This window comes from Chionomys nivalis, chromosome 22 (assembly GCF_950005125.1).
Source record: "Chionomys nivalis chromosome 22, mChiNiv1.1, whole genome shotgun sequence".
In the NCBI taxonomy this organism is placed as follows: Eukaryota; Metazoa; Chordata; class Mammalia; order Rodentia; family Cricetidae; genus Chionomys; species Chionomys nivalis.
Window position 1 is genome coordinate 51,937,260 of NC_080107.1, and position 24,130 is coordinate 51,961,389.

General features: G+C 38.8%; 1 protein-coding gene across 1 annotated transcript; it reads left to right on the plus strand.

Annotated features, from left to right (window-relative positions):
- Positions 1-247: 247 nt before the first annotated feature.
- LOC130864561 (olfactory receptor 50-like) lies at positions 248-1,195 on the plus strand. The gene has a single exon (XM_057755128.1). It carries the CDS (start codon positions 248-250, stop codon positions 1,193-1,195), a length of 948 nt encoding a protein of 315 aa, XP_057611111.1.
- Positions 1,196-24,130: the final 22,935 nt, after the last annotated feature.

The following is a 24,130-nucleotide window of genomic DNA, read 5'->3' on the forward strand; positions in this document are numbered from 1 at the left end:
GTGTGACTTGATAATTGTTATAATGTTTCTTATTTCTTTCTAAAAGACATTCTGTTGCTTTCTAGGTAGGCAATTTATACCCTGTTTGAAACAATCAGTAGCCCATTACTTTGACAAAATTCTTTATACTAAGACAAAAACAGAGTAAGTGGTTCAAACTAATGTTATTTTCTGTATTGATATTTCATAAAATGCTTCTGCAGTATAATCTTTCTTTTTCTATTTCTTATTACATTTACAACAGAAGATGAAGATCATCAGGAGAGATAATGAGAGCACAGTGTTTGAGTTCATTCTCCTGGGACTCCCCATCCAGCCAGAGGACCAAGACATGTATTCTGCACTGTTTCTGGCCATGTACCTGACCACAGTGGTGGGGAACCTGGTCATCATCCTCCTCATCAGACTGGACTCTCACCTCCACACCCCCATGTACTTCTTCCTCAGTCACTTGGCCTTCACAGACATCTCTTTCTCATCAGTCACAGTTCCAAAGATGCTCATGAATATGCTGACACACAGTCAGTCCATCTCATATGCTGGGTGTGTTTCCCAGGTGTATTTTTTTCTGTCTTTTGCAGATCTTGACAGCTTCCTTCTGACCTCAATGGCCTATGACAGGTATGTGGCCATCTGTCACCCTCTGCACTACACCACCATTATGAGTCAGAACCTCTGTATCCTGCTAGTGATAGTGTCCTGGATCTTGTCCTTTGCCAATTCCCTTGTTCACACCCTCCTCTTGGCTCGTTTGTCACACTTTAGAGACAATACCATTCCACACTACTTCTGTGATCTCTCTGCCTTACTAAAGCTGTCCAGCTCAGATACCACCATCAATAAACTGGTCATCCTTCCTTTGGGTACACTGGTAATTACTCTACCATTCATATGCATCCTGGTCTCTTATGGCCGCATTGGAGCCACCATCCTGAGAACTCCTTCAGTCAAGGGAATCTACAAAGCCTTGTCCACATGTGGTTCTCACCTCTCTGTGGTTTGTCTGTACTATGGAGCCATTATTGGGCTGTACCTAGTCCCCTCATCTGATAACACTAATGACAAGGATGTCATTGTGGCTGTGATGTACACTGTGGCCACGCCCATGCTGAATCCATTTATCTACAGTCTGAGGAATAGGGACATGAAAGAAGCCATGAGCAATATCTTCAGCAGGAGAGTCTGTTCACAGTGATAGGTGTGGTTTTCCCTAGTAGCATCCCTATTCCTTTCTCCTCTTCTCCCATTCGTCCTCTGTTCTCTGTCTTAGAGAATCTTCACATTTCTCCTTCTGCACTCACTTCTTGTGTTTTTTCTATAGTTGACTGTCTTGCTGACATTGAATGTCTTGAGAAGGTTTTTTCAAAATCTCCTACTTTTATTTTTCCTTGTATTACAAAAATTTTAATTGTTTATATACTCATCATCAAGTCTTTTTTATAAGCTAGGTTTATAGTTTTCATAACAAAGATCTTTTTCATTTCTGAAGATGATAGAAATATTTCTTCTACTAGATTCATCATTTTATTTTGTGTTTTTTTCTTACAATATATTCTGATTTTTTATCACTAACCCTAATTAGGAATTTACTTAACATTTGTTTATTTATTTTTATTTTTGTGTATGGGTTTTTTTCCCTGCATGTATGTCTGTGCATTACGCTTGTGTCTAGTGCCTGCAACGTCAGGAAACGGTGTCAGATCCCCTGAGACTGGGTTTGCAGATGGCTGTGAGGCACCACATGAGTGAGGGAAATCAATTCCGAGTCCTCTGAAAGTGTAGCTACTGCTCTTGACTGATGAGCTATGTTTTCTGCCCCTCATTTTTAGTCTTTGTAGTTGGCATTCGAAAGTCACAAAGAGTTATGGGGTAAGATGTGATGTTTTCATACCTGTAAATAGTGCACAATATTCAAATCAAAGAAGGTATAGTAATTTTCTCAACTTATTTACCATATCTCAGTATGGAATTATTTCACATCCTATATTCTAGCCTTTGGGGTAATACATATTATTTATAATCACTGTACATTGAAAGATATGAAAGCAGTTATTTTTCCTACCTACCCTTAATTTAGTACCCACTGACCAACCTATGTCCAACCCCTCCTTTTTCATTTTATTTGTAATCTTATGCATTTACCTCAAATTTTTATTATTTGTATTAGCATGGTGGTAATCAGGTGTTCAATTCACTGTGTTTTCTGCCAAGTGTTTAAGCCTGGTCACTAGCTGGGTGAAACTGTTCCCTGTAAAATGTGAGAGAGAGCACAGTTACACACAAGCTCTGCATGGAGCCTGAAGGTCCCGGGCTGGGGGAGTGAGTTGAGGCATCACACAGAGGGCTGAGACTTTGACCTTACCCTCCAAGTGGCGCTTTGGGTACACACAGTTATTCCATCATAACAAAGAGGCTCTGCTGTTTAGAGTGGGTGATGAAGAATGGCTAGGTAGATATCACAATGCCTCAAAAACTTAAACTGAAGTTCAATCATGTCTGCAAAGCAGTTTACTGTAAATATTATATTATAAAAGGAAAAAAAATTCCTAGCTCAACTACCAAAATATCACATCCTGTGATGTGATTTTTACCTTTGATCCTTGAGACCATGTCTCTTCTGAAGCAGAAAGACTTAATTTAGTTGATAGCAGCTGACTGGTATGACAGATATTTCTGTAAGCTAGGATAGGAGAGTTTAATGTACTAGTTAAATGCCACTTAGCTAGTTCTTAGTGGAACTTAAGCAAATGTGTTTGAGAAATGACTATATTTTCCCCACCTTTTAATTTTGTTGTGTACCATTTGCTCTGAAAAAATATTCTATTTTCATGCTGCAGTGGAAGATGATGATAAAATACTTATCTTTGCTGTTATTGTGTGGTGGTTCAAATGAAAGTGGCTCCTATAGGCTCTTACATTCGAACACTTGGTACCTAGTTAGTAGAACTGTTTAGGAAGGATTAGAAAATGGGGCCTTGTTGGAGATCTGTCATTAGAGCTAGATCTCGAGGTTTCAAAAGCCCACACCATTCCCAGGTTTGCTTTCATTGTCTCTTGCTTGTGAATTATGTATGTAAGCTATCAGCTGCTGTTCCAGTGTCATTCCAACCTGCCTGCCTCCAAGATCCCACTATGATGGTAATAGAGTTTAACTCTCTGAAACTGTATGCCTCAATAAACTCTTTTATAAATTGCCTCAGTCATGGTGTTTTCATCACAGCAATATGAGTAACTAAAATACAGTGGATACTTTTTTCTTTAAGCATTGTGCTATTAGGAACTATGATACTATAAATATTCATGTATGAGCATTTAGGATATACATGTAGGAGATCCTATAAACTGTACACTCAGAAGAGTGGTGGATTGCAAAACATATTTATGCTCAATTTAACCAACACCTGCTAAGTTTTCATGCAAATAGACTGATAAAAGCCAGCCTGAAAAGTTTTGTGGTTCTAGCTGCACGATATCCAAGAAAATGAAAAATAATAAAGCCAAGAAGAATGATCAATGATTTCTAATTTGTTTAGCCTAGTGGGACGGAGAGATGAATAGTCTGAGCAATATAGACTCTAAGAAAATACATTGTATATGATGCTACAACTGTGGATAAATGTTATTATGCAATTTTCAAAACCAAATGGGCATAAAGGCAAAAAACAAAAAAAAACTGCTGTAGAATACAAGATGGAACCATAATCAAGCTTTAATAAATAATTATAAATCAATATTGTTTAAATAGAACAGATTACTATACAAGCTGTTAATAGTAGCATTTTAGTACTGTTGTGTGAAGAGATGACATGCCCAAACCAACTCCTATAAGAATAAATATTTAATTGGGGCCTTGCTTACAGTTTTATAAGGCTAGTCCATGATCATAATGATAGGAAGCAACGAGACATGACATTGAAGCCGTAGCTGAGAGTTTTGCACCTGATTCACAGTTAGAAAGACAAACAATGGGCCTGGTGTGGGATTTTGAAACCTCAAAGACAACCCCTAGTGACACACTTTCTCCAGCAAAGCTATAGCTCATAATCTTTCCCAAATAGTTCAACTAACTGGTGATTAAGTATTTAAATGTGTGAGTTTATTGGGGCCATTTTCACCAAACCACCACAAGGGGGAATGGCATGTTGGCCAAAAGGTTGTAAGAACACTCGCAATTTTTCAGAAACCTGAATCTTCTCTAAAATGATTATAATTTTTTGAGAGTTATACCACTTGAAAACTCTTCTGTGTATCTGTGAATTCTTATTATGTTATTTCTTGTACAATACCTGGTAAATGACAAATTTCTTTTTTTTTTTTAACAAAAATAGTGAATGGCAAATTACTGTTTGCTTTTTCTTACTATATTCCTGCTCATTAATAAAGCAAAGCACATGTTGAGTATTTGTAACAGAGGTGGCTGACTCTCCACCCATGTTTCTTGTACAAGAACAGTTATGTACACCAATAACAGCAACACATTTTCATACAGTGTACAAATATTCCACAACATTTCTCTATTTTTTCTAAATAGAAAAGAAAGGTTTCAATTCTAAAATAGTAAAAATATAGACAATAAAAAAATTATCAGGTTAACATTGCATTCACAATGTCCAGCCCATTTGTATTTGTCAAATTAAGAAAAAATACTCTATTATCTATCTTATCATAATAAATTTAAAGTTTTAGAAATAAACTATTTCTAATTATAACTTGTATTAACTTCATAAAACTATCTTTTTAAGACCTCAAAACATTTTCTTAGATAAGCAATTTAAACTTTTATGTCACTCAATTTTATAAACTTTTCATCTCTCCTAAATAATGACTAACATCCATAACCTACTGAATGACCAAAATCGACCCATTCTACCTCTTGAGAATGTGGACATCATATTCTCTAGACTGCTTCCTGTTGTCTGGGGTTGATGACGTCTTTGGGGGACCCTGAGAAAATTAGGTTAATGGTCAAGTAGCTGTATAATCTCTTGTTTAGTCTGCATGTGATGGGAAAGTGCAGAGCTTATCTGAAATCTTGACTGGAGTAGTCTGTGAGGCTGGACAATCTCAGCCAGCAATTGAAAATAGGTTGTGGATGAAGAATTTTGAGGAAACTGCAACAGAGGGATTTTAAGAGGCTGAATCACATGGGCTACTTGTCCTTATTGCTGTCTTGTCTCCTTTTATGAAAACACATAACCTTTTTTTAAAAAAAATTTATTAGAATTTTTATATTTTTATTACTTTATAAATAATACCAATCAAAATTTCCACTTCCTCCTCTCCTCCCACTTCACTCCTGCTAGCCCATAACCTTCCCTCCACCCCCTCCAGTCCTAAGAGAGGGCAAGGCACCCTGCCCTGTGGGAAGTTCAAGGCCCTTCCCCCTACATTCAGGCTTAGGAAGGTATGAATCCAAAGAGAATAGGATCCCCAAAAGCCAGTACATGCAGTAGAGACAAACCCCAGTGCCATTATCATTGGCCCCTCAGTCAACCACATTCAGAGGGTCTAGTTTGATCCCATGCTCATTCATTCCCAGTCCAGCTGGAGTTGGTAAGCTCCCATTAGCTCAGGCACACTGTCGCAGTGGGTGAAGCAACTCCTTGTGGTCCTGACTTCCTTGCTCATATTCTCTCTCCTTCTGCTCTTCAACTGGACCTCTTAGAGCTCAGTCCAGTGCTCCAATGTGGACTCTCTGTCTATGTCTCCATCTATCTCAGGTTGAAGGTTATATGGTGATATTCAAGATAGTCATCAGTCTGACTATGAAACAAGGCCAGTTCAGGCACCCTCTCCTCCACTGCCCAGAGTCCTAGCTGGGGTCATCCCAGAGGACTCCTGGGAACCCCTCCAGAAACAAGCGTCTTGCCAACCCCAAAATGGCTCCCTCAATTAAGATATCTCCTTCCTTACTCCTATATCTGTCCTTCCTCCATCTCAACCATTGCACTCCCCCAAGCTCTCCCCAACCTTCCCCTTCTACCCTCTATCTCCCCCTCGCCCCTTCCCTCTACCCCCTTCTGCCCCCATGCTCCCAACTTTTGCCAGGCAATCTTGTCTGCTTCCAATGTCCAGGAGGATCTACATATGTTTTTCTTTGGGTTCATCTTATTACTTAGCTTCTCTAAGATAATAAAATATAGGCTCAGTATTCTTTGTTTATGACTAGAATCCACTAATGAGTGAGAAAATACCTATTCATATTTTTGGGTCTGGGTTATCTTACTCAGGATAGTGTTTTCTGGTACCATCCATTTGCATGCAAAATTCAAGATGTCATTGATTTTTACCACTGAGTAGTACTCTAATGTGTAGATGTGCCACAGTTTCTTTATCCATTCTTCAGTTGAGGGACATCTAGGTTGTTTCCAGGTTCTGGCTATTACAAATAATGCTGCTATGAACATAGTTGAACAAATGCTTTGGTAGTATGACTGGCCATCTTTTGGTACATTCCCAAGGGTGGTATTGCTAGATCCTAAGGTAGGTTGACTCCCAATTTTCTGAGAAACTGCCACATTTATTTCCAAAGTGGTTGCATAAGTTTGCATTCCCTCCAGCAATGGATGAGTAGTCCCCCTACTCTGCATCCTCTCCAGCATAAGCTATCATTGGTATGATTGATTTCAGTCATTCTGACAGGTGTAAGATGGTATCTCAAAGTTGTTTTGATTTGCATTTCCCTGATAGCTAAGGAAGTTGAACATGTCCTTAATTATCTTTTGATCATTTGAAATTCTTCTGTTGAGAATTCTGTTTAGTTCAGTGTCCCATTTTTTTAAAATGGGTTATTTAGAATTTTAATGTCTGGTTTTTTGAGTTCTTTCTAATTTTGGAGATAGTTCTTTGTCTGATGTGGGATTGGTGAAGATCTTCTCCCATTCAGTAGAATCATTTTGTCTTATTGACTGTGTCCTTTGCATTACAGAAGCTTCTCAGTTTCAGGAGGTCCCATTTATTCACTGTTGCTCTTATTGTCTGTACTACTGGGGTTATATGTAGAGAAAGTGGTCTCCTGTGCCCATGCATTGAAGGCTACTTCCTACTTTCTCTTCTATCAGGTTCAATGTGGTCAGATTTAATTGAGGTCTTTAGTCCACTTAGACTTGAGTTTTGTGCATGGTGATAGATATGGGTCTATTTTGATTTTTCTACAGGTTGACATACAGCTATGCCAGCACCATTTGTTAAAGATGCTTTCTTTCTTCCATTGTATATTTTTAGCATCTTTGCCAAAGATCAGGTGTTCATAGGTATGTGGTTTAATATCCAGGTCTTCAATTCAATTCCATTGGTCAACATTTCTGTTTTTATGCCAATACCAAGCTGTTTTCATTACTGTAGTTCTGTAATAGAGCTTGATGTGAGGGATGGTAATGCCTCCAGAAGTTCCTTTATTGTATAGGATTGTTTTGACTATCCTGGGTTTCTTGATTTTCCGTATGAAGTTGAGTATCATTCTTTCAAGTTCTGTGAAGAATTTTGTTGGGATTTTGATACGGATTGCATTGAATCTATAGATTGCCTTTGGTAGCACTGCCATTTTTACTATGTTGATCCTATAAATCCAAGATCATGGGGGATCTTTCTATTTTCTGGTATCTTCCTCAATTTCTTTCTTCAAAGACTTAAAGTTCTTGTCAAATAGGTCTTTCACTTCCTTGGTTAGAGTTACCCCAAGATACTTTATGCTATTTGTGGCTATCGTGAAAGGTGATGTTTCTCTGATTTTCCTCTCAGCTTCTTAATTTTTTGGGTATAGGAGGGCTACTGATTTTTTTTGAGTTGATCTTGTAACCTGCCACATCACTGAAGGTTTTGTTCAGCTGTAGGAGTTCTTTGGTAGAGTTTTGGGGGTCATTTATGTACACTATCATATCATCTGCACATAACAAAAGTTTGACTTTTTCCTTTCCCATTCAAATCTCCTTGATCTCCCTATCTTCTTTTATTGCTATTGCTAAAACTTAGAGCACTATGTTGAAGAGATGGAGAGAGTGGACAGCCTTGTCTTGTTCCTGATTTTAGTGGAATCACTTTGAGTTTTTCTCCATTTAATTTGATGTTAGCTGTCGGCTTGCTGTATATTGCTTTTACTATATTTAGATATGATTCTTGTATCCCTAATCTCTCCAATACCTTTATCATTAAGGGGTTTTGAATTTTGTGAAATGCTTTTTTTGGCATCTAGTGAAATGATCATATGGTTTGTTTCTTTCAGTTTATTTATGTGATGGATTACATTGATAGATATTTGTATGTTGAACCAGCCCTGCATCTCTGGGATGAAGCCTACTTGATCATAATGGATGGTTTTTTTGATGTGTTCTTGGATTCTGTTTGCCAGTATTTTATTGAGAATTTTTGTATTGATGTTCATGAGTGAGATTGATTTGTAATTCTCTTTCTTGGTTGAGTCTTGTGTGGTTTTGCTATCAGCATAACTGTAGCTTCATAATAAAAGTTTGGCAATGACTCTTTTGTTTCCATTATGTGGAGCACATTGAGGAGTATAAGTATCAGCTCTTCTTGGAAGTTCTGTTAGAATTCTTTACGAAAACCATTTGGCCCTGGGATTTTTTTTTGGTTGGGAGGTTTTTGATGACAGCTATTATTTCCTTGCGACTTCTGGGTCTATTTAAATTGCTCATCTGGTCTTGATTCAATTTTGGCATGTGGCATTTATCTAAAAGAATGTCCATTTATTTTACATTTTTCAATTTTGTGGCATACAGGCTTTTGTAGTAAGACCTAACGATTCTCTGAATTTTATCAGTGTTTGTTGTTATGTCCTCTTTTCATTTCTGATCTTGTTAATTTGTGTGTTCTCTCTCTGCCTTTTGATAGTTTGGATAGGGTTTTGTCAATCTTGTTGATTTTCTCAGAGAACCAGTTCTTTGTTTCATTGATTCTTTGGATTGTTTTCTGTGTTTCTATTTTGTTGATTTTAGCCCTCAGTTCGATTTCCAGTCTTCTACTCCTCCTGAGTGAGTCTGCTTCTTCTTTTTATTAGAGCTTTAAGGTATGCTGTTAAGTCTCTAATGTGAGCTTTTTCCTTTTTCTTCCAATTTTAGTATATGTGCTGCCGAAGCGAGCACTTTCCTTTTTCTTTATGTGGGCACTTAGTGCTATAAATTTTCCTCTTAGCACTGCTTTCATAGTGTCCCATAGGTTTCGGTATGCTGTGTCTTCATTTTTGTTGAATTCAAGGAAGACTTTAATTTCTTTCTTTATTTCTTCTTTGACCCAGGTGTGGTTTAGTAGTTGACTGTTCAGTTTCTATGAGTTTTTAGGCTTTCTGGGGGTAGCATTATTAAATTATAGCTTTGCTCCATGGTGATGTGATAAGACACTGGTGGTTACTACATTTTTTTTTGTATTTGTGGATGTTTGCTTTGTTACCGAGGATGTGATCAGTTTTCCAGAAGGTTCCATGAGGTGCTGAGAAGAAGGTAATTCTTTCTTGTTTGGGTAGAATATTCTATATATGTCTGTTAAGTCCATTTGATTCATTAGATCTATTAGTTCTCTTATTTCTCTGTTAAGTTTCTGTCTGGTTGACCTGTCCATTGGCAAGAGTGGAGTGTTGAAGTTTCCTACAATTAGTGTGTTGGGTTTGATGTGCAATTTAAGTTTTAATAATGTTTCTTTTACATTTGTGGGTGCTGTTATGTTAGGGGCATAGATGTTCAGAATTGAGACTTCGTCTTGATGAATTATTCCTGTTATGAGTATAAAGTGCCCTTCTCTATCTCTTATGATTGATTTTAGTTTGACATCCGTTTTGTTAGATACTCAGATAATTATACCCGCTTGTTTCTTTTTTCTTTTTTTTGGAAATTGTTCAAAGACCAAAATGGAATTTTTTCTTTCTTTCTTTCTTTCTTTCTTTCTTTCTTTCTTTCTTTCTTTCTTTCTTTCGTTCTTTCTTTCTTTCTTTCTTTCTTTCTTTCTTTCTTTCTTTCTTTCTTTCTTAAGATTTCTGCCTTCTCCCCGCCGCCACCTCCCATTTCCCTCCCCCTCCCCCAATCAAGTCACCCTCCCTCGTCATCCCCAAGAGCAATCAGCGTTCCCTGCCCTGTGGGAAGTCCAAGGACCACTCACCTCCATCCAGGTCTAGTAAGGTGAGCATACAAACTACCTAGGCTCCCACAAAGCCAGTACGTGCAGTAGGATCAAAAACCCATTGCCATTGTTCTTGAGTTCTCAGTAGTCCTCATTGTCCCTTATGTTCAGCGAGTCCGGTTTTATCCCATGCTTTTTCAGACCCAGGCCAGCTGGCCTTGGTGAGTTCCTGATAGAACATCCCCATTGTCTCAGTGTGTGGGTGCACCCCTCATGGTCCTGAGTTCCTTGCTCATGCTCTCTCTCCTTCTGCTTCTGATTTGGACCTTGAGATTTCAGTCCAGTGCTCCAATGTGGGTCCCTGTCTCTGTCTCCTTTCATTGCCTGATGAAGGTTAATATTCAGGAGGATGCCTATATGTTTTTCTTTGGGTTCACCTTCTTATTTAGCTTCTCTAGAATCACGAATTATAGGCTCAATGTCTTTTATTTATGGCTAGAAACCAAATATGAGTGAGTACATCCCCTGTTCCTCTTTTTGGGTCTGGCTCACCTCATTCAGGATAGTGTTTTCGATTTCCGTCCGTTTGCCTGCAAAATTCAGGAAGTCATTGTTTTTTACTGCTGAGTAGTACTCTAATATGTATATATTCCATACTTTCTTCATCCATTCTTCCATTGAAGGGCATCTAGGTTGTTTCCAGGTTCTGGCTATTACAAACAATGCTGCTATGTACATAGTTGAGCATATACTTTTGTTGTATGATAGGGCATTTCTTGGGTATATCCCCAAGAGTGGTATTGCTGGGTCCAGGGGTAAGTTGATCCCGAAATTTCTGAGAAGCCGCCATACTGTTTTCCAAAGTGGTTGCACAAGTTTGCATTCCCACCAGCAATGGATGAGTGTACCCCTTTCTCCACAACCTCTCCAGCAAAGGCTATCCTTGGTGTTTTTGATTTTAGCCATTCTGACAGGTGTAAGATGGTATCTTAAAGTTGTCTTGATTTGCATTTCCCTGATCGCTAAGGAAGTTGAGCATGACCTTAAATGTCTTTTGGCCATTTGAACTTCTTCTGTTGAGAATTCTCTGTTCAGCTCAGTGCCCCATTTTTTAATTGGGTTGATTAGCCCTTTACGGTCTAGTTTCTTGAGTTCTTTATATATTTTGGAGATCAGACCTTTGTCAGTTGTGGGGTTGGTGAAGATCTTCTCCCAGTCAGTGGGTTGCCTTTTTGTCTTAGTGACAGTGTCCTTTGCTTTACAGAAGCTACTCAGTTTCAGGAGGTCCCATTTATTCAATGATGCCCTTAATGTCTTTGCTGCTGGGGTTATACGTAGGAAGTGGTCTCCTGTGCCCATGTGTTGTAGAGTACTTCCCACTTTCTCTTTTATCAGGTTCAGTGTGTTCGGACTGATATTGAGGTCTTTAATTCATTTGGACTTGAGTTTTGTGCATGGCGATAGATATGGATCTATTTTCATTCTTCTACAGATTGACCTCCAGTTATGCCAGCACAATTTGTTGAAGATGCTCTCTTTTTTCCATTGTATACTTTTAGCTCCTTTATCAAAAATCAGGTGTTCATAGGTTTGTGGGTTAAAACCAGGATCTTCTATTTGATTCCAACCCGCTTGTTTCTTAGGTCTTGGAAAACCTAATTTGATTGGAAAACCTTTTCCCAACTCTTTACTCTGAGGTAGTGTCTGTCTTTGTGGTTGAGGTGTGTTTCTTGTAAACAGCAGATGCTGGATTCTGTTTTTTTTTATCCATTCACTTAGTGTATGTATTTTTATAGGTGAATTGAGTCCACTGATATTAAACAATATTAATGACCAGTGTTTGTTAATTCCAGTTACTTTTCGGTAGTAGTGTTTGTGTGTTTTTCTTCTTTAAGTATGCTGGTGAGGGTTATCAGATATCTTTGTTTTTGTGGGTGTGGTTAGAGTCTTTGGTTTGGAGTTTTCCTTCCTGTACTTTTTGTACGGCTGGGTTTGTAAATACATATTGTTAAAATCTGTTTTTTTTTCAAAGTATATCTTGTTTTTCCATTGATGGTGTCGGAGCCCATGTGGGTCCAACACAGATTCCCTAACCCGGCTGGAACTGAGTTGCGAGGAATAAAACTGACACAGCTTACAGGGTCCTCATGGAAAAAGCCAGATCACCCTTTATTCTCCAAACATCTTATATACCCACACCAATTGAGCGGGAACACACAAAGGCTGTTACCTAGGCAACCAGGTACCTCGGCTCAAGTCACAATCCGCATCTAGCAGTCAGGTAGGCCATGAATTAGCATCTCTATAAGACATCCTCCAAATTACAAAGGAAGGGAAGCATCGAACCTCTAAACTCTTAAGTCATCAGCTTTGGTCAACATCTCTTCTCAGGTAATCTACATTCTAACAAAAGAAACTAGGAGCAGCACATCCTGGCTATAGTTAAACAGAGACAGTTTGTCTGCAGAGTTACATGACCAGCTCAGACCGGGCTAATGGCTTTTGTGCCAAATCAAAATATGGGCCCACAGATGGTGAATGAAAGCTTTGCTGGGTATAGTAGTCTGGGCTTGCATCCATGTTCTCTTAGTGTCTGCAGCACATCTACCCAGGACCTTCTGACTTTCATGGTTACCACTGAGAAGTAGGGTGAAATTCTGATAAGTTTATCTTTATATGTTACTTGACCTTTTTCCTTTGCAGCTCTTAATATTATTTCTTTATTCTGTATGTTTTGATTATTATATGGTGAGGGATTTTTTTTGATACAGTCTATTTGGTGTTCTGTAAGCTTCTTGTACATTCAGATGGATATCCTTCTTTAAGTTGGGAAAGTTTTCTTCTATAATTTTGTTCAATATATTCTCTGTGCCTTTAAACTTTAAACTGCAGTTCTTCTCCTTCTTCTATCTTATTATTGTTAGGTTTTGGTTTTCCATGGTGTCCCAGATTTCCTGAATGTTTTGTGTTAAAAATTTGTTTTCTTTGACCAATGAGTCTATTTTCACCAAAGTGTTTTCAGCGCCTGAGATTCTTTCTTCTTTCTCTTGTATTCTGTTGCTTTTACTTTTCTGTGTAGTTCCTATTTGTTTACCCAGATTTTCCATATCTATAATTCTTTTGGTTTGTGTTTTCTTTTTTTACCTCTATTTCAGTCTTCAAGTCTTGAACTGTTTCCTTCACCCATCTGATTGCTTTTTCTTGGTTTTCTTTGAGGGATTTATTAATTTCTTCTAATTTTTTGTTTATTTTCTCTTTCATTTCTTTAAGGGAATTTTAACTTCCTCTTTAAAGGTCTCCATCATTTTCATAAAGTTACATTTAAAGTCATTTTCTTTTACTTCTTCTGGGTTAGGATGATCAAGTGTTTCTATTGTGTGACTGTTGGGTTCTGGTGTTACTATGTTGCTTTTTAGGTTGTTGGGGGAATTCCTGAGTTGATGCCTACTCATCTCTTCCTTCAAAAGAAACGGCAGTGTCTTTGTGTCTTGGTCTAATCCTTGCTGTGGCTGTCTGAGTATTTGGGGTTTTTTCTTGGTCTGCGAACACAGCCGGCAGCTCCTACTACAGAATGGAGACCGACGTGGTAGCAGCAATTTCTTGGGTCTGCTCTGCTTGCTAAAGGCAAGTGCTCTCATCTAAGAGAGGCTTCCTGACTCAGCTTTAGCTGCAAAGCTTGCAGCTCCTTTAGGAGGTCCTGCCACGAAACACTTAAATGGTATTGATAAAAGCTGACTGCATGCTTGTTTGTTTTCAGCCGCAGCAGGAAAAAAGTTGTGTTGTTTTAAAATGGGGGCTTTCTGGGCCGTCCTGCCAGGGCAAACGTTGACTGTTTGAGGCAGGAGCGCCGACTACAGAGAGAGGACTTGAGTGTTGTCTGTTGCGGCTTGCTTGCTGGCAGGAACCTTGAAATGCCATAGACTTAGACTTGTGGCAATAAAAATGGCTACAGCTGGTATCTCCGCCATGAGGCTGGAAAGCTAAGGAATGGGCTGGATCCAGCCATCAAAGCCTCAGCTTTAGTCCTATTGAGATTGCTTGGTAAATTAAAGACTCATTTGGTCAGAAAAACAGAGAGAGATACAGTAAAGAGAGTGTCAAAAACAAAGAAAACTTTAAATGATTTACAGTGTGTTAAAAATATATGCAGACTAAAAGATAAAGTTTTTAAAGTAAAAAAACAAAAAAAAAGGAAGAAGAGTAGTTGGGTGTGGTAGTACACACCTTTAATCCCAACACTTGGGAGGCAGAGGTAGATTGACCTTGGAGTTGAACTCTGTGACTTCAAGGTGTGGTAGCACACGCCTTTAATCCCAATGCCTGGGAGACAGAGACAAAAGGATCTCTGAGAGTTCAAGGACAGCCTGGTCTACAGAGTTATTCCAGGACAAAAATAGACAGAGAACCCGTCTCAAAAAAATAAAAGTGAAAATAAATGAAATAGAGATTAAAATAAAGCGCACAAAGATGGAAAATACACAGAGAATTTTGATGCTGTATGCTATTATGCTCTGTTTGAATTGTTTGAATGCTGAGGAAGGAACAACAGCTGCTAAAAGATATTTGTTTATAAATGCTACTGAACTAATCCAACATAGATATTTTGAAAATACCTTGACTTCAGAATTTGAATCTAAGGATATGATATTTTGGAAAAGAGATTCTTCTTTTGTTTACACAGACGATGATACCCTGTAGATTGCTTCCATCCCAATATGGTCTGATAGACCACGCCCTCCTGAAAGGTTGCTGTGAACACCTTCAAAAAATTACTTCACTCAATTGACGACTGAGATGAACCTAGCACACAAGTTATGCCCTGAAATATCTGATTAACAGCGCCCCCATTCAGCAGGAAGCAGTTTGGAGAGAAAAAACTGCGCCCATGTTCCCAAATATTGTTTATAAATGTTCTTTTACATTTAAAGGGGGATATGATATAGGTATGAATAATTTGCATTGATATGGATTTTACTTTAGTGATTTAAATTTAAGGTCAATTTTGTTATATGTATATGTATTTCTGATATTGATTAAGGTATTGTGATTGTGTAGCTCATGTGAAAATGTTATGTATATAAGTTGTTAATGAATAGTTATCTATAATAGTCAAGTTTGTAGTCATGTTAGATTTTCTAGATGTACATAGATATATTTTAGATAGATATTCTTCAATTCTTTCAAAGACTACAGAATATGCTATTTAATGTTTTAATAACTTAGGACTTTTCATGACAATGAGACACTCTGCTCCTGGCAGCACCAATCTACTTCAAGAAGAAGATGGACATCGAAGAGGATCCTTATGGAGTTTGATAGCCTTTGGGCAAGAAACTGCTCTTGCCTGGATTGTTGCATAAACTGGACACAAAGAACCCGCAGAGAGAGGACTGCTGAACTTGCCTAAAGGTGAGATGATCTTTCGGGGTTCCTGATTCATGAAAGAGTCTGCGAGACATTCTGCAGGATACAGCAGATAGTTACTGAACTGCCTTTGAAATTTCCTGCTTCATGGAAATGCCTGCTGGTCCTGTAGGCCGAAGATGGATGCCCCAACGGTACAGAGAAACTTTGGGTGACTGTCAAGGCAGTGAGATGTCTCTGTCATTTCTAGAGTTTGAAAGTTGCTTATTTCTTGTTTGCTTAGGTAGTATTGTATCTTTCTGGAGTCTTTGATGGAGTTGAAGAATAGTTAGTTATAGTTATAGTTTTTCTTAGTTATGATAAAGATAAAATAGATGTAAATATTGTAATTTTTACTTGATAACTGTTTTGTTATATGTAATTTTGCTATGTTAAAGTTAAAACCTTCCTTTTTTTTGGTTAAACAGAAAAAGGGGAAATGATGGAGGAAGGTCATTGGTTAAAAAATAAAGAAACTGCTTGGCCCTCATAGGTTAGAACATAGGTGGGTGGAGTAAACAGTACAGAATGCTGGGAGGAAGAGGAAGTGAGCTCAGACCTTATAGCTCTCCTCTCTGGGGTAGATGCGATGAAGCTCCGACCCAGGATGGATGTAGGCTAGAATCTTCCCAGTAAGCGCACCTTAGTGTACTACACAGATTATTTGAAATGGGCTAAATTAATACGTGAGAATTAGCCAAGAAGAGACTAGATATAATGGGCCAAGCAGTGTTTAAAAGAATACAGTTTGTGTGTCATTATTTTGGGGCATAAGCTAGCCAGGCGATACCAGCCCATTGGGGCATGGTCTCTCAGCAGCTATTGACTGGAGGAGTGGAAGGACCTCCTGCAACAAGTGTCTGTCTCAGAAAGCCTCTGAGGTCTCTATACACCTGCTCTCTTGATCTTCTCTCCTGGTTTGCTCCCTTGGTGCTCTCTCTTAATACCCTCAGTGTTGTAGCATGCTCTTGGCCTCCTCAGTTTTATAGCAACCTCTCAGCTCTTAGGCAAGGTGTAGTTAGTAGCTTGGGGGGTTCAATAGATGGATTTGGGTTTTGGGGGAGCCTAGCCACAGGAAAATCTCTGCTTGCTGGCTAGAAAATCTGAGGGAGGTGGTGAAGGGCCCCTGAGTTTTATTCCACTGGTGAGGTCCTAGAGAGTGGGGCTTCTGGCCATATGGCTATTCACTCCCCTCTTAAGTCCCCTCAGTATTGGAACAAGCTGTGTTTCAGAGTTCCACTGAGATTGCAGAAGAATAGTTGTCTTTTGGGGCAGGGTGTTGTTAATAGTTTGGATGGTGACTGGGTGGGTTGTGGGAGCCTAGCTGCAGGAAACTCCCTGCTGGCAGGCAAAGAAAAGCCAAGGGAGTTGGGGAAAGGCCCCTGGGTTTTGTCCCACTAGGGAGGTCCTTGAGAGTGGGGTGTCTGGCCATGTGGCTATTCACTCACCTCTTAAGTTTCCTCAGTATTGGAACAAGCTGTGTTTCAGAGTCCCACTGAGATTGAAGGAGCAATACATAAACTTTTAATAGGAAATATATATATATATATATGTATATATACATATATATGTGTGTGTGTATTAACATAGGTATGGAATATACAGCCTGTATAAGTCAGCTAAAGATGATGTTTTGTTTTATGTTTGATTAGGTAAAAGGAATATGTAAACTTTATACATCTGTTTGTACTGTATAACTAACCTCTGTCCATGCCATATGAAAGGATGACATGTAATAATAAGTCATGAAGACTCTGTAGCCAACAAAGTTTATCCTTTGGGCACATAGCCAAGAGTGGTAAAGCTGCATCTTGAGGTAGATTGATTACTAATTTTCTGAGAAACCACGATACTGATTTACTCTGCAAGTTTGCACTCCCACCAGCATTAAAGGAGTGTTCCCCTTATTCCACATCCTCTCCATCATAAACTGTCATCAGTGTTTTTGATCTTGGTGAGAGTGTAAGATTATATTTCAGAGTTGTTTGGATTCCCATTTTTTGTGATGGATAAGGATGTTGAGTATTTCCTTAAGTGTCTTTTGACCTTTTAGAATTTCTCTGTTGAGTGTTCTCTGTTCAAATCCATACCTTATTTTTAAATTGGCTTATTTGGGATTTTATTGTCTAGTTTCTTGAGATAAGTACTCTCTCAGATGGGGGGTTGCCCAAACAAAGACACAACTAAGAAAGAGAATTGCAGACCAATCTTCCTCATTAATATTGATGCAAAAATACTCAATAAAATACTGGCAAACTGAATCCAAAAGCACATCAGAAAAATCATCCACCATGACCAAGTAGGGTTCATAACAAAGATGCAGGGATGGTTCAACATACAAAAAGATCTATCAATGTAATACACTATATAAATAAACTGAAAAAAATAAACACATAATTATCTCATTAGATTCTGAAAACGTCTTCGACAAAATTCTAAGTTCTTCATAATAAAGGTCTTAGAGTGATCAGGGATACAAGAAACTTATCTAAATACAATAAAGCAGTATACAGCAAGCCAACAGCTAACATCATACTAAATGGACAGAAACTCAAAGTGATACCACTGAAATCAGGAACGAGATAAAGCTATCTACTCTCTCTGTATCTATGCAATATAATAGTTGAAGTTCTAGCTAGAGTACTAAAACAAGAAAAGGATATAAAGGGGATAAAAATTGGAAGAGAAAACATCAAACTTTCACTTGCTGATGATATGATAGTATACATAAAGGACCCCAAAAATTCTACAAGGGAACTTCTACAACTAACAAACACCTTCATTTATGTGGCTATTGTAAAGTATGATGTATGTTTGATTTCTTTCTCAGCCCATTTATCACTTGTATATAGGAGAACTATGATATGGGATTCCCATATGTATGTTGTGAATATATTTTCTTACTTTTAGTTAGTAAAAAAGCTGTTTTGGTCAATGGTGTAGCAGAGTAAAGTCAGGTGGGAAATCTGAACAAAGATAATATAGAAAGAAAGTAGGTGGAGTCAGAAAGATGCCATGTAACTGCCAAAGGAGATAGGCACCAGATCCTTTCCAGTAAGCCACAGCCTCACGACAATACACAGATTAATAGAAATGGGTTAAGATGTAAGAGTTAGTTAATAAGAAGCCTAAGCTAATAGGCCAACCAGTGTTGTAATTAATGTAATTTCTGTGTGATTATTTGGGTCTGAGTAGCTGGGAAACAAGCAACTAGTCTCCATTTACAAATGGCATCAACATGGGTCAACTATATCCATATCAAACTTGATAGAGCTTGGGAAGGAATTCTAGATACAAAACAACAGAGTTAAGCATGGCTTCTCAATAGTAGCAATTTCTCAGGTGTGCTCTGTTTGCTGGTAGTGAGCACAGACTTGTCTTCTTTAAGAAAAGGCTTCCTGACTCAGTGTTAGAAGCAAAAGCTGAGAGGCTTCTATAAGAGTCAGCATCCTGATTCACACTGGTGGCATGAAAGCTTGGCTCTTCTGGGAGGTCCTGTACTTAAAAGGGATTTGCTATTAATTGCTTAATGGCTACATAGACCTGCTGCATCTCTGGAGATGGAGCAGTAAGCATGGCTCACAGAGGCAGCAAACATGTCTCTACTAGGTTGCGCTGGGCAGAGTAAACAGGCAGGGCTATGGAGTTGGTTCTAGCCATGCTCACTTAGTATTTGTTTTTTAAAAAGTGCTCCTGGTCAGAAAATGATCACAAATACACAATAAAGACAGATTCAGATAAAAAAGACCTCTGAATGGATCACAGTGTTGGATAAATATATGTAGGCTTGGGAGAGAGAGGAAAAAAAGTATAGACAGAAAAAAGAAGTCTTTAAAGTGACAGTAAATGTAATATAAAAGAGTACAGACAGTCATAAATTAAAGAAATAAAGAAAATATACCATGTAAAGATGGTACACAGAGAGTCTAGATTATGTATATTATATTTTCTTTAAATATTTTGACTGTGAATGAACTAACTACAAAGAGACATTTTATTGTATGGGCTGCTAAGTTAAACGAACATAAAAGTATCTTGACTTCAAAATTTGGGTCTAAGAATATGTCCCTTTGGAAAAGTGGTTCTTGTCTCTACAGAAGATGAGAACCTGTGGATTCCTTTCAGGCTAATGTAGTTTGATGGAACAACACACCCTGAAAGGTCTTCATGAACCTTAAAAATACTTTGCCCAATAAACAGCAGGAAGCGGTTTGAAGAAAACTGCCTCCAAACTCCCAAAATGATTGTTTATAAATGTTTGTTTTTATTTAAAGGGGGATAGTATATATAGATGAATAATTTTCATTGATATGGATCTTGGTTTATTGATACAAATTGAAGATTGACTTTGCTACACTGTGTATTTGTATTTCTGCTCTTGTTTAAGGTATTGTGTTTATACAGTTCATTTAGAAATGTAAAGTATTGTTAAGAAATAGTCATTTATAATAGTCAAACTGTAGTCAAGTTAGTTAGGATATATATATATAATATAAACATATATATATATGTTTATATTATATAAAATCTTCCACACTTAAAAGACAAGTAGAATATGACATTTAAAATATTTTAAGAACCTAGATTTTTCTCTCTTTTTAAATTTTTTTATTGATTTTTCTAAGCTCTGCATTTTTCTCTGCTCCAGTCCCTGCCTCTCCCCTCCCCTCTTTAACATTCCCTGAAAGTCCCCATGTTCACAATTTACTCAGGACATCTTGTCTTTTTCTACTTCCCATGTAGATTAGATCTATGTAAGTCTCTTAGTGTCCTCATTGTTGTCTAAGTTCTCTGGGATTGTGGTTTGTAGAGTGGTTTTCTTTGCTTTATGAGTGAGTACATTGTGATAATCGTCTTTCTGGGTTTGGATTACCTCACTCAAAATGATGTTCCATCCATTTTCCTGCAAAATTCAAGATGTCTTTTTTTCCTGCTGTGTAAATGTACCACATTTTCCTTATCCATTCTTCAGTCGAGGGGCATTTAGGTTGTTTCCAGGTTCTGGCTATTACAAACAATGCTGCTATGAACATAGTTGAGCACATGTCCTTGAGGCACGATTGAGCATCCTTTTGATATATACCAAAGAGTGGTATTATTGGGTCTTGAGGAAGGTTGTTTCCTAATTTTCTGAGAAATCTCCACACTGACATCCAAAGGGGTTGTACCAGCTTGCATTCCCACCAGCAATGCAGAAGTATTCCCTTTTCCCTACAACCTTTCCAGCATAAGTTGTCATCAGTGTTTTTGATCGTGGCTATTCTTACAGGTGTAAGGTGGAATCTCAGGGTTGTTTGATTTGCATTTCTCTGATGACTAAGGATGCTGAGCATTTCCTTAAGTGTCTTTTGGACATTTTAGATTCCTCTGTTAAGAGTTCTCTGTTTAAGTCTGTACTCCATTTTTTAACTGTGCTTTTTTGATGACCAATTTCTTTAGCTCTTTCTAAATTTTGGAGATCAGACCTCTGTCTGATGTGGGCTTAGTGAAGATCTTTTCCCATTCTGTAGGCTGTCATTTTGTCTTGTTGACCATGTACTTTGCTCTACAGAAGCTTCTCAGTTTGGGAGGTTCCATTTAATAATTGTTACTCTCAGTGTCTGTGCTGCTGGGGTTATATTTAGGAAGTGGTCTCCTGTGACAATGTGTTCAAGTGTACATTCCACTTTCTCTTCTATAAGGTTCAGTGTGGTTGGCTTTATGTTGAGGTTTTTGATCCATTTGGACTTGAGTTTTATGCATGGTGATAGATATGGGTGTATTTTCATTCTCCTACATGTTGATATCTAGTTATGCCAGCACCACTTGTTAAATATACTTTCTCTTTTCCATTTGATATCTTTTGCTTCTTTGTCCAAAGTCAGGTGTTCGAAGGTGTGTGGATTAATATCTGGGTCTTTGATTTGGTTTCATTGGTCCTCCTGTCTGTTCTTAAGCCAATACCAGGCTGTTTTCAATACTATATATCTGTAGTAGAGTTTGAGTCAGGGATTGTGATGCCTCCAGAAGTTCTTTTATTGTACAGGGTTGTTTTGGCTATCCTGTGCTTTTTGCTTTTTTATATAAAGTTAAGTACTCTTCTTTAAAGGTCTGTGAAGAATTTTGCTGGGATTTTGATGGGTATTGCATTGAATATGTAGATTGCTTTCATTAAGATTGCTAATTTTACTATGTTAATTCTACCTACTCAAGAGCATAGGGGACCTTTCCACCTTCTTGGTGTCTTCAATTTCTCTCTTCAAAGATTTAAAGTTGGGGCGGGAGTTCCTTTGTTTCACTGGCCTGCCGGCACCAAGCAAGGTAGGCTCTTTGTTTACGAACTACCCAACCAGCATGGAGATCTGAGCTCGGTACCAGGAGAACCATCATTGGGTACGGAGAGCTAATCTTGGCACCAGGAGAACCATCATTGGGCATGGAGATCTGATATTGTCACCAGGAGAGACATCACTGGAGCACCAGGAGAACCATCACTGGGGAGTACCATCACTGGGAAGGTACAACAGTAGGCAAGGAGACCTGATCCTGTAAAAGAAGATCCATAGGAGAGCATTCGGAGAAAGAGATGGGCAGGTGCCAATGCAAGAATTCACCCAACAATCTGAAGAACTATATGAAACCACCAGAACCCAGCGACCTCACAACAGGAAGACATGAACACCTTAATTATGAAGAAGTAGAAAACATTGACTTTATGAAAGTGATTGATGCCCTTAAACAGCATGTAAAAAATGCCCTTATAGAAATGGATGAGAAAGTTTGAAGAATTGAGTAAATCAGTGAATGATACCCTAGGAAACCAATGAAAAACAATCAAACAGATAATGGAAACAGTTCAAGTCTTGAAAACTGAAATGAAGGCAAAGAAGAAAACACAAACAGAAGGCCAGCTGGACAGGGAAAATCTAGGTAAATGAATAGAGACTACAGAAGCAAGCATAACCAACAGAATACAAGAGATAGAAGAAAGAATCTCAGATTCTGAAGATACCACAGAGAAAATAAACACGCTGATCAAAGAAAACAGCAAGGCCAACAAATTCTCATCACAAAACATTCAGGAAATATGGGACACAATAAAAAGACCAAACCTAAAATAATAGGAGTAGAAGAAGGAGAAGAAGCACAGCTCAACGGTCCAGAAAAAATATTTATTAAAATTATAGAAGAAAACTTTCCCAACCTAAAGAAAGATATATCTATGAAGGTTCAAGAAGCATACAGAACACCGAATAGGCTGTTTCAAAAAAAAAAAAAAACCATCCCCTCGCCATATAATAATCAAAACACAAAGCATACAGAACAAAGAAAGAATATTAAGAGCTACAAAGGAAAAAGGCCAAGTTACTTATAAAAGTAAACCTATCAGACTTAAACCTGACTTCTCTATGGAAACCATGAAAGCCAGAAGGTCCTGGATAGATATACTGCAGAAACTAAGAGACTGTGGATGCAAGCCCAGACTACTATACCCAGCCAAGCTTTCGTTCACTATAAATGGAGAAAACAAAATTTTCCAGGATAAAAAACAAATTTAACTCTCTTTACTTCCTGCTCCGGTTCAGCGCGACTAGACTTCTTCCTAATTGCGTGAGGCGCAGAGGGCTGTTGTCTGGGACGGTGATCTACATCCAGAGGATACGGGACGAATATCCTAGAAATCTTGACATTAACCACCCCACCGTACAGGACTGAAGCTTTCTGCGTTTTGGAACAAGATAGTGTGCAATCACGCACTTGACTCGTGGTTTTCCTAGACTCCTGGAGACAAGGCCATCAATGGATAGCTGCAACAAGAAAAATGGAAAAGAATCTAAATAGGGAATTTTCAAACTTGCATAAGAAGATCCCTCCCTATTATTGAGGAGAGAACAATGATGACTTCCAAGTTATACTACACACACAGAGAACAACTATAATAATCATCAGACAGGAGTTCCTGTGTAGGTGCCGAGAAGTTTCATCGGGACGGGTGAGTGTGTGCTATCCTGGGGCGGACTGTCCCGGTAGAGAGCACAAACACCCCTCCCCCAGCTCCTGCTGCAGGGCTTGCTCTCCTACACACCCGCCCCCACCCCCACCCCCAAACCTGCCTTGTCTGCAAGGTCCTTAGCTGTGGAACAGTTTCCTGCCATTTCACTAAGGCTACCAACCCAGAGCAGTGAGTCCCTGACTAGAGGGCAGGCCTCAAGGTCCCCGCCAGGGAAAGCGGGCCCCTGCTGCTGGGGCTGCAGTCTCTGCTGTGATCTGCTGGACCTGCTCTGCCTGCGCCCTACTTCCATTAGTCCCTGGCTCATTGGGGCATCCAGGAGTTCCTGTGTAGGTGCCAAGAAGTTTCATCGGGACGGGTGAGTGTGTACTATCCTGGGGCGGACGGTCCCGGTAGAGAGCACAAACGCCCCTACACTAAGGCTACCCAACCAGAGCAGCGGGCAGGCCTCAGCAACCCCCGAAAGGGAGCGCAGGCACCTCCAGCTTGTACTGCAGTGTCGCCTGTGTTCTACTGGACCCCGCCCGACCCCTTGCATTCGGCCTTCTTTACGCGGGTCATTGGAATACCACGCATCCATGTTTTGGTGTTGAGGAGTTCACCTGGAAGGGAACGGTTCCTGCCCCTACACTGAGGAGATACACCTAGAGAGTTAGTCACAGCAAAGACTGG